The 12304-nt window shown below is 33.3% G+C and overlaps 1 protein-coding gene across 1 annotated transcript in view; it reads right to left on the reverse strand.

Moving 5' to 3' along the window:
* Positions 1 to 273: 273 nt before the first annotated feature.
* The window catches only part of LOC103725472 (synaptonemal complex protein 1-like), a 65415-nt gene continuing 53384 nt past the window's right edge, over positions 274 to 12304 (reverse strand). Inside the window, 5 exon segments of the mRNA XM_008822782.1 lie at positions 274 to 420; positions 1499 to 1561; positions 3209 to 3271; positions 6778 to 6802; positions 6804 to 6857. Coding sequence (XP_008821004.1) covers positions 274 to 420; positions 1499 to 1561; positions 3209 to 3271; positions 6778 to 6802; positions 6804 to 6857 — 352 coding nt within the window.

Below are 12304 nucleotides of genomic sequence, written 5' to 3' on the forward strand. Positions count from 1 at the left end.
TCATAAGCTTTTATTCTAGAGCTTTATTTTCTACAAAGTTTATAACTCTTAAACCCTTTGTCCAGAAGTATATTTATATTTGGAGCTTTTTAAAAAAGCGTATTCCGAGCTTAGTTCCCTTTCAATACATGAGTAAGACATTTTTTAAAAAAAAACACACATAGATTCACACACATATTTTAAGTTTTTCACATGATTCTACCTAGTTTAATCACAATTAAACATTTTAACACAAATATTGATTGCTTCAATCCAAAAATATAATCTTTGAATTTAACTGTTATAAATTGTGAAATATTTCCAAATTATCATGTATCCACTAGTGTTTAAGAAAACAAAAGTAAAAATTTCAGACACCTTTATCTCAAAAGCACTCACGTGCTTGCTTTCTGCTGAATTCATGTTTTTTAAAGCCTTATTCTATTAAAGGTTAGAAATAATTACCTTTAGTACTGAATTCTTTAAGAGATTTGTATCTTTCTACCCATAGATTAGTACAAGTCTCAGACCCCATCAGAGAATTTTCTTTGTGTAGTAGATGGTGCTTAACAAAGAAACTAACAGCTGCTCAAACTACAGAGAATAATTGTATGTAGAATGCACATCTAAAATGGGAACGTCTATATCACACCCCACCCTTGAACAGCTCTGGAGCCATCATGGAAAGAGGAGCTGAAAGATTACAGAGACAAAGTTTAGACAGGACAGAAGTGAAAGTGTCTTCTAGATGTGACAGGAACTGCTGCACTAATGAACTCACAGTAGGTGTGGCAGCCTGCACAGGGCCTGCACAAGATCAAGATAAAGCCAGACAACATTCTAGCACAGACTTGGAAAGGGTTCGTGAGCCTCCACCCCAAAATATGGAGCTATGCACAATTGGTAGAGGAGGGACATTCAGTTTTCTATATGGGTATGGCCCCTAGCAGGTCCATTGTCCAGTAGCTGGCCCCACACCTAAGAGTATACAAACAACACAAGTTGGATTCAAAGAGATATTAAGAAAAAGGAGAACAAATAGTTGTGGGGTAGGTAGATGGGTGGATGTGGAATGAGTAAGGGGGAGAATTAGAGGTGAATGTGATCAAAAGGCAATGTAAGAAGTTCTTGAAGAGTAAAATTATATTTTAAGAGACATACTGCCACTGAATTATATTTAACAGGCTAGAAACGGAAGCAAGGCTTTCTAAAACTATAGTGAAATTTAGTCTGAGTTTAAGAATATTTATATTATATATTGGAGTCTGGAGAGATGGCTGAGCAGTTACGAACACTGGTTGTTCTTGAAGAAGACCTGGGTTTGAATCCCAGCACCCACATGACAGCTAACAATTGTCTGTAACTCCAGTCCCAGGGGATCTGACAGCATCTTCTGTCCTCCGCAGGCATTGTACAACACAGGTCCACTTACCTACATGCAGGCAATACACACATACACATAAAAAATTAATAAATAAAATATTTTTTAAAGAATATTTATATTATAAAGAAAACTTACCTCTTTGTGAAGCTCTTCAACATACTTGATTTTATTTTTATATTGTTTCCTTAAACTATTATACTGCAAAAGTATGAAAAATTAAACTATTTTCCTCAATATTCTGGTCAAAATAGACAATTTTAGACTAATCAAATATTGTATGATGTGACATGAAACCTATTTATGATTTCATTCTGTTAGTATAAAAATATATGTTTTAATAAAGTTGACATTCATAAATTTCTTAATCTTAATAAACATGAATCCAACTATTTTAAGAAAACCGGTCCTCTTGTTCAACCTTATTCAGAAAGATGAGACATATTATTAGACAGACTGAGAAAAACAATAGCAGAAGTCAGAATATAATTTGTTTTCTTCATTATTCGCCATTCTCCCTTTCTCCTTTCTGAGATTCTTATGTTATTATATTAGGGAGAAAAGAATGATATGAAAGAATAGCATAGTCCTAAAAGAATTCCAATTCCTCTTACTAAAGTGCCAACTAAATTATTTTAATATCTTGTTTTGTGTTATTATTCCATTTGGGTATATAGAGAGCTAAATCAAAATGCATTAGTTCAAGAAACACCTTAAGTATCATAAAAGCAGCGCAGATTTTTAATGAGCCCTAAAATATCGCAGGTATGTACATTGTTGTAATTGTCATTAAAGTAAAATAACTCTCAAGAGAAAAAAAACAATCTTCATGAGCACAAATACTTTGTAAAATGGTTTTCCTGCAATAGTCACACATGGCTATGGTATATATTTTGAATATAAATTAATTCTATATGATACTGCCTTTTCTGTTTACAAGTAACATTTTTGAGAAAGTATCTCACTATATACCCAAGATTACTTAGAACTACAATCTTCCTATCTTGGTCTTCTGAGAGCTGAGAATACAGGCACGCACCACTATGCCTGCCTATAAATGATTTATTTAAGCTTTTTTATTTCCGAAGTCCAAGATGGTCTCTGAGAAAGTTCAGGCAAAAGTTAAGCACAGCTATAGAAAAACAAGTAGCATTTACTGATTTTTACCCTGATTTGATAGGCATAAAAACATTAGCAGGAGAAATTATTTTTACATGGAACTTTTATTTATTAAAATATATCGAGAATTTTTACTTTTGGTAGAAATCTGCTTAGATCCTCAGAATAAGCTTTCTTACTAAATGTTCATAGAAACAAAAAGTTTTATTTAACAGAATCCTCAGAGAGAAGAAACAGTGTTGGTTATTCATTAGGGTTCAGAACTCTAGGAAGTGAACTAGGCTTTCCGTAGTACTGCTCATTACATGCAAGATTAGATTTACAGCAAGTGTGTAGTGAGATAACGGAAGGAAAATATTAGAATGGGTATCCAGGCAAGTAAAAACAACTTCACATAAAGAGAACAGAGATTTTTCTGCAGCTCAATTTTAAAAATGGAAAAGAGGCCTAAGAATGATTTGTAAAAGTATATCATTTTATGTACATCCACAATTATTGAGGCTGCTTAGAGTATGAAATTTTAAAGAAGAAAACAGAAAGTTAATATAGTTTAATGAAAATTTGCTCTTTGAAGGTCTAATAAAAACCAGTGATTATATTATTACACAAAACCTAAGGAGAATTGAGACTTCTTTGTACAGAATAATAGAAAGGCTTGTCCTTCAGAATCCAGTCACACATATATATTGATAAATTTCTTATTCCAAAACATTAATAATTAGAAAATACCTTATTTTCCAATAACTTCATTTGATTATCTTTTCTTAGAATTTCACATTTAATATTTTTGGTCTAAAAAAATCAGATTCAAAATGCTAACAAAATTTTATTTTTTCTTGTATATTTTAGGATTTAATATTTTTCAATGTATAAACATGAAAATATTACTTGGCATATCATATACAACATTTTTGTCAATTAGAAATAAATCATTTTAATTTTAATGTTTTTGTTAATCTTTCTATTTCTTATCTGAATGCAAAGTAATTTTTCAATATTTTATGAGCTTTCAGAGTTTATATTGGATTTCTGTAAGTTATCTTTTACATAAATCTTTATGTCTTAAATATATCCTTTTAAAAACATGTATCTGAAGATTAAGACAACTCAGTAAAATAGAAAGAATAGGTATTATTACTTAAGCTTTACTGTTGAGGAAACTGAAGCTCAGATACGTAAAGCATCTATGAAATAAATATCTGAACTAAGGAAATAAACTGGGGGAAAATTTAATTCAATTGAATGTCAGGCAAATTGTCTCAAAAATATTTATAACTTGAACTCCTTCTGGAAACTGTTGTAATAGGTAAAGTGAAATCCAACCTTGTAAAACAAAAGTAAGATACTATATCCATTATATATTTCATTTAGCTCCTTATATTAATATCTCCTACATTAACAAAATAAATTATATTTTGAATCCATTATGTCATGTGTGTACAATTTATATACATTCTTGTGTGCATTCACATGTAAGCATGTATGTGGAGGCCAGAGATTGGCATTAAGCACCTTTATCAATCACTTTCCATCTTAGGTTTTGAGGTAAGATCTCTCACTGTTCTTGGAGTTCATTGATTATGTTAGGCTGGTTAGCCAATAAGCTCCAGGGATGTGCTTGTCTCCACCTCTCCCAGGCTCAGATTACAGACATGAGCCACTATGCCCAACTTCTGTCCTGGTGCTGGAGATCTGGACTTGGTTTGTCATGCTTGCATGGAAAGCATTTTACCAAATGAGACATCTCCTTTGCCCCCAATACTTAAAATGCGGTTAAGTAAAATAAGTAATAGAAAGAACCTGGAATGTGTCTGCTCCATTCTAAGCCTACAATCTTACAGATTTCCAAAGAGTCAATATAAGAATTCTCAAGTCAAAGCTCTTCAATAACTCCTAAATGTATATTACCGTGTTTCACCAAATTCCTCTCCTCCTTCTTGGGAGACCTGAGTGCCCATGACCTCTGAGGTCCCAGGGCTGAAAAAACTGACAGAAAACTTTCTATTTGGGTTTTGTCTAGTTTATGACATGATTTGCTTCCATGACCTATACCCTCACAAGCCACATAGTGAGGGGCTCTTTAATTGCTTCTCTTGAAAGTCTTTCCTAGTCCTGAGAGTTCCAGTGTGGAGAATTTTCTTCTGGGTACAGCATTGTTAACATTTTTCTTTTTCTATCAGAGGTTGAAATTGAAGGGCAGCTTTAGCTACTTTCATTTTTAAGTCATTTCTTTTCTTATTACTGTCTTTTTCTCTGGGTCCTTTGACTCTCGGTCCCCTGAACTTAAGCAAGTTAAAATCTCCCATTATATTTCCTCTCTCAAGCTCTGAGGCTGAGACTGAATTTGCCAGGAACTCTTTAGTCTTTTCTGTCTCCACTTGGGCCTTTGCCTTTGCATGGACCAACCTTTAATTATGCAAAGAAGTGGCCAGGCCATCTCTCTGGATTCCCCTCTTGCATCCAAGGCTTGTAATTTTTTTCTAAGCTCTCTGCAATCCTTAAAGAAATTTCAGACAAATGTGGTGGTGGCCCCCATTTCTAAAGCAACTAAGCTATTTTCCCACATTCACAAGATGGCAGCAACCCAGGGGTTTCCCCTTTGTGTCTGCATGGCCTGCGTCATTTTGCAATCCATTGTATAACCATATGACTGCTGCTAACCCCATTGCTTTTCCTGAGCTTCTGCAGTTTGCTGTATCCAGCATCATCTTGTTAGCTGCCCCAATTTCTTTCCCCAGATTCACCTCCCCCTTCTTGGAAGACCTGTGTGCACCCACGCCCTCTGAGTTTTCAAGGCTGACAAAACCAGCAGACTACCTTCTCTTTGGGTTTTGCATAGTTTATGTCATCATGGAGGGGGTGACTTACAAAGGCATAAATTCTCATAGGCTTTTTCTTTTCTGTATTTGAAACATGTATGTCCCACCCACAGTCTTCATTGGTTTTTCACATGCTGTCTTCTCCAGTTTTTGGCTCCGTTTCCAAAATGGTAATGGGTCCTCCCATTATCCCAGTACTCTCACCATCTCTCAGTGTAGGTTTCTAAACAAAGCCCTGTTCAGTTCTAGCTTTTCGGAAGACACCTACCCAATACCATGGCTTTAAATGATCCACCATGATCTTTCTCTACTCTCATCTCTCCACTTTTATCTCTACCCATCTTCATCTTTACCCTACTACTCTCTTAAACCCCGTACTACTGTCTGAAACCCCCTCTTTCAGCCACAATCCACAATAAATGTTACTTGCTTAAATGTGTCATAGGATCTCATACTTTCAGGCCTTCCCACATCTATGGCTTTTTGCTTCTACTAATACCTTTTTAATCTAAGTGAGCTGAATGTCTTTTCTTCCAGGAAGCTTTTCCTAACTTAAGTTTGGATTAGATGTCTTTTCTATGGGCTCCAATAGCATCCATGTAGAGAGAGGACCAATATTTCAGTCTGGCAGCACTCTTCTTGCAAGGGATGGCTTTACTGTAAATTCCATTGCAATTCTGTTCAGTTAAGGATAATCTTGTCTCAAGGAAAGAGCATGCAGTTCAATCCTGGAAAAATTATCCCCTAGCCAAAATTATTGGCTAAAAATAATAAATAAACTGAACTAGGCCAGCAATTTCATTTTTTTCAGAGCTTTTAAGACTTCTAAGTATCCTTGTAAATAATTTCAGTATCTTTCATCTCTCCACATTCCATTCCCAAATATTAATAGACATCATATCCCTAAGAAAAATGTAGATTACTACATTCCACCAAAATAAAAAAAACTAAACTCTGCACCTGGAATAATGCCTGGCACACGGGTATTACATAGCATTTGTTGAATGAGTGGAGGAACACAAAGCCTTCAAAATAAAACATTGTATTTCTACATTGTATTTCTCCCTCCCACTCTCCTTCTATATATACTATACTGTATAATCATGTCACAAACTTTATACAATCCAAGTTTTGTGACATTTCTATTTCAACTTGTTGAAACCATATTCTTCAAGGTACAAAAGAAACTCTTCAGTAGATTAATATCATTATACCATGAGCCTTTTATTTAGCCTAGAAGTACAAAACAGCAGTAAATACTGAACATTTTAGATATGCTTAGAATTATATGAAATAGTTCGTACAAAGATAATCATGTAAGCAAAATAACTTAATTTAACACATATGTCTAAGGTTGATGGATGGCTATTATAGTACCTAAATCACCAGTTACTCATACAATACTATATGTAACTTTATGTCTTTATTGCTTTTATTATTTGAAATTTTGAATTCAATCTATTGTTAAATGTAATGTACATCTTCATCACTCTTGTCCAGTTTCCTTTAAAATTAATTCTTTCTGTATTAGCTCTTTGCCTGTAGATTCCAGTTCATTCCTAAAAGGAAATGCAAGCATGACATCATAATCAAAATCATATTTTCATCTACTTTCTGAAATTTATTAATAGTTGCTTAATAATTTCATTGGTTTAGCTTACATTTTGTTTGGTGAATTTTCATGAATTGCTATCCATAGACATATTTCTACTCCCACATTTAAGTTTATGTACATATTAATTTTTAAATTACATTAATCTTTATCATTTTCCTATTTTTAGAAAAATCATGAAAACATTTCATTCAAGTTTTCATATAAATGTTTAGCCATGAATTAATCATTCCAATACATATTCAAAATATTACATAAATAAATTAAAAACAAAAATACAATTTATTTTAATGATATTTACATACACTTATATCTTTGTATATGATCACAGACTCTCCAGAAACATTCCTAAGTAACAGTGATGCTTTTGGGAAAGAAACTGAAAAACATAAACTTAAGGTAAAAGAAAAGAAATATGGTTCTTCCCCATGTGCTACTTTGTCCATTAATTAAAACCTTCTGTATTACAAGACATGATGCTTCATGGCTTTAATACCAGCACTCAGAAGGCAGAGACAGGAAGATCTCTATGAGATCAAGGCCAACCTGGTCTACATAGTGAGTTCCAGGCCAGGTGGGACTACAGGGAGACTATATCAGAAACAAATAAACAAAAAATCTTGTCCATAGCAGATGAACATACTGGCGATTTTTAAAATGAATACATAAAGCTATTTTTTGAATTGTAGATTCCCTTGGTACCAATACTATGTTGGTAACATATTCAGTATTTTGACCTTTAAAAAAATCCAATCTAGGACAATTTTTAAAATTTACATGTGCTCATTTATTTATACAATAGCACATGTGTGGAGGTCAGGGAAAATCTTGACCTTTAACCATGTGGGTTCCAAGCATTGAACTCAAGCTCCTTTACCCACTGAACCATCTTACAAGTTTTATTCTTTACCTGAGCACAAATTTATAATGAGTATGTTTATTGTTCATAAATATTCAAACTTAGAGTTTTATAAATCCCTATGGTAGGTAGATATTTAGGAAATATAGTTCAGATAATTTGAATGTTCTTTTATAAATAGCACTTGAGGCTGGGAGATAGCTCAGCTGATAAAATGCTTGCCTTGCAAGAATGAGGACCTGAATTTGAACCCTAGAACTTACTTGTAAGAGAGCATAGACTAGTGGGGTATGTTTATAATACAAGTACTAGGGAAACAGAGACAGGCAGATACCTGAGGCTCACTGGCTGACAAGTCTAATCTACTTGACAAATTCCAAGCCAATGAGAGACCCTGTCTTTAAAAAAAAAAAAGAAGAAAAGGAAAAGGTGGATAGTGCCTGAAAAACCACACCTGAAATTGTTCTCTAGCTTCCTTACAACCATGTCCACATGTGGATGTACACTCATACACTCAGGAGCACACACACACACAGGTTTTTGTGAAGTGGGTGTGGCTATACACACCTATAATCACAGCAATCAGGAAACTGAAACAGAAAGATCAAATATTCGAGGCAAGCCTGAGCTACATAGCATGACACTGTCTCAAACTAAATAAATGATTTTTAATTGAATCATAAAAATCTTCTTTTCAAAATATATCTTCACATTTTATCCTGAAAATATACAATGTTTAATTATAGATAATAAATCTATAAACAATACCTGCTTCTGAAGAAGGAAGTTTAGCAAAAAAGAAAAAAATCAGTCATAGTAGTAAAAGATGTCATTCCAAATCTGGAAATTAGTAACAGCTAATAATTAAGGACTGACTTTGTATCAGCCAATGTACTTATCATTTTATTCACAGTATCTCAACAATCTTCAGATAATTCTATGAAGAGCTATATTGGGTCTACATATATCAACTAATATTAAATAGGAAATTTTCAAAAGCACATTCTTTAAATAAGAAACCAAATTTCAATGGAAATATAACCAAGACCTCTCCCCCAATATTTGACTCTCAATAGATTTTAAAAAAGCTTAAAACACACACACACACACACACACACACACACACACACACAAACAAAACAGGAAGATGTGACTTTGCATCCTGGCCTGCACACACCAGCTGATGAGGTAACTGAGATTGCGACTGGATCTAAGGGCTACAGCTTGAGAGATGGCTCTGTGAGATCAGCAGTGGCCATGGAGATACCCACGCTTCACTGCAGCTCTAGGCTGGAGCATGCTGTATGCTAGAGCTAGTGAAATGAGGAGTGGCTGGCCTAGTACTGCCAAATGGACAGGAGACTGCAGGTCCAGGCCTGGAGCCATGCCCAGGATGGGTCTGAGGCTGGAGTCAGAGTTGTGGAGATTTATAAAATAATGAACAGTAAAACAGCCTTTCAAGCCAAACATGGTGGTTCATGCCTACAATCCCAGTAACCAGAAGGCAGAGGGAAGCAGGATCACTGAAAGTTCAAGGTCAGCCTGGTCTACATAGCAAGTACCAGGCTATCCAGAGCTATACAGTGAAATTTTACTCAAGAGACAAACAGATAGGGATAAAGGGAACAAACTGCAAATCAGTTATCATGCCATAAATTCTGAGTTGTGCTAGCAAGAAAATTGATGGATTTAAATATTTGTATAATTTTTCAAAGAAATAGGTAAAGGAGGGGATAAAGAGTTGGCGCAGTGGTTAATAGTGCTGATTGCTCTTGCAGAAGACCTGATTTTGGTTCCTAGCAATTACACGGCTGCTAATCACTGCCAAAACTCCAGTTCTAGGGACTCCAACGCCCTCTTCTGGCTTCTGTAGGTACTGTCCACATGGGTGCATTCACATACATGCAGGCAAAACACTCATACAGATAAAATAAATATAAATAAAAATAATTACAAAAAAAGAAATGGGAAAAGTAAGTATCAGTACACACATTTTAGAGGAGCAAAAAATGTCTGGTATCCAAATTTAGGAAGGTTAAAAAATATTAACTATAAAATCAATGCTATGAAATAACAAAGAATGGCCTGGAGAGATGGCTCAGTGGTTCAAAGCACTTATTCTTCCAGAGGACTTGGGTTTAAGTCCCAGCAACCACATGGGGAAGCTCACAACTACCTGTAACTACAGCTCATTGGGGATCAGATGCTTCTGGTCTCTACAGGTACCCATACTTATGTGCAAAGACCCACATATACACACAATTAAATATAAATATAAATAAAAATTCAAAAGGAAAAGACAAAGTTAATAGAAAGCTTCAAACACTTCTATATGACAAGAAATAATACATCAGGTTATAGAGATATATGCTATAAATGAAAATGATAAAGGATATGCTTCCGTCAATAGGAAATAATAAAACCCTTAAAAGACCAAAAAGTATGGCTATATGAAGACATTTTACACAGAAAAAATGCTCATAAATTTTGAAATATTCCAGAGCTTAACAGAAATGTATCTACTGCAATTTATAAAAACAGGGAGTTCTTTATGGTTAAAGCTATCAATAAATTAGTGATGATACAGAATAACAATTAAAACATTTGGAGTCTGTGTTTCCACACAATTGTTCCTGTATTTCATGGTTTACAATTGATTAAACGAATCAGAAACCAGTTGATGATCAGGTCAATGAAATCATTATATCTATAATATTATTAGTGAATTCTACTAACTGAAATGTATTCTCTCAGTTTCAAAAGAAAGAAAACAATATGCTATGTGCCAAAATATTTACATCAGAAGTATTTATGATAGTGGAAAACTGAACAATGTAAATATTCAAAAATAAATATAGTTAATACTATTAAACATTATTTAATTAGTATATGGATATTAAAATAAGTGATGGGGAAAAAAACCTGAAAACGTAAGTGCTTACAATATTAAATGGAAAATTTTACATTTGAATCATATAAAATATTTCATTATGAGCAAGAATCAAACATATTTTCTTTCCTTTTTTTTTTTTTTTTTTTTCGGTCTGTTTGAGACAAGGTCTCCCTGTAGCCCCAGCTGTTGTGGAACTCACTATGTAGACCAGACTGGCCTTGAACTCACTGAGATCTGCCTGTCTCTGCCTCCCAAGTGCTGGGATTAAAGGCGTGCACCACCACGCCAGGCTAAACATGTTTTCAAAAAGGGAATGCACATAAATATTCCAATAACATATGATAGTTTATGTTAATAAAAGTTACTTTGAAAATATTTTCTTTTAAGATATGGTTAGTATATTTTATTAATTTTTAAATTAGATGTTTTGTGATGTTAAAAAAGTTTTAAGATTTTCATCTAATTTCACTATTTCAATACTAAATATAAATTTAATCATAATTAAATAACATTAACCTAAATCAAATAATTTTACTGTATCTAATATTCAACAAAAGAGAAACCCTAAAATATTTTTTGAGGCAAAGAGACAAAATTCTTGCCTTAAATCTGTTTCCTTTTCTTCCAAACTGTATATTTGCTTCAACATCATTTCTTCTTGCATTTTGAGAGTCTAAGGACATAGTTAATGCTATATTATTTTGTTTCAACAAATTTATAACTGAAATGAATATTTAAACCCTTCATTTATCAACATAATATCTAGTTATACATAAATCAGGAGCAAAAGCTACTTAATTTGTGGAGTTCTACTTTCAAGACTTGTATTAATGATAATCCCCAAAATTTCTATATAGCAGCTAATAAAACATGCATTATTTCCCAATGATGCTTTGAGGTTTGTATCCTTTGTTCATATTGTTTCATTAATCATTACCTACTAAATTCATAATTACTTTTCAAGGCCAAAATCAATGTTATGTTCTCTAATGACTTCTCTTCCAAAAAGCAGAAGTGAACTTGTCAATTCCAATAACACTGTTCCATTAACACATGACATTATTTTACCTAAGTTATTTAAAACATTTATTTTTCTAATCATATGTTCTTCAAAAAATGATGTTTATCCACCATTACATCTTCCATAGACTCTCCTTTGACTAAATAATACTTTATTAAATACAAAAATCTTAATCCTTAAAACTAGATTAATTTTATCTGTTGGTAGTCCTATTTTATGTTGCCCATTGTCAGCATACAAAAGAATAACATGCATATTTTTCCTCCAAAAAATTTACCCCTAAGATAATCTAATTTTTAGAGCTACAAGGATATTTGGAGTTCACCTATTTTTATTTTCTCTAATTTTGCATGTAATAACGCTAAGTCAGTGATAACTTTGTCAACTCACCTCAGCATTTTCCTGACATTTCTTGAGTTCTAGGGTCATATCACTTGTTTCTTCTACCATTTTTTTGTTCTCAAGTATACGATTGTTGTAGATTGAAAATTCAATATTCTTCACTCTATTTTAAAAAATATATCATATTAAATATTTAAATATCAAATGACAATGCATAACATATAATTAAGTATAATCTTAGGGTTAGGAAAGGGCAAGGATGGTCATTAGTTAATCCCT

This window comes from Nannospalax galili, unplaced genomic scaffold (genome assembly GCF_000622305.1).
Source record: "Nannospalax galili isolate Female #2095 unplaced genomic scaffold, S.galili_v1.0 scaffold10, whole genome shotgun sequence".
In the NCBI taxonomy this organism is placed as follows: domain Eukaryota; kingdom Metazoa; phylum Chordata; class Mammalia; order Rodentia; family Spalacidae; genus Nannospalax; species Nannospalax galili.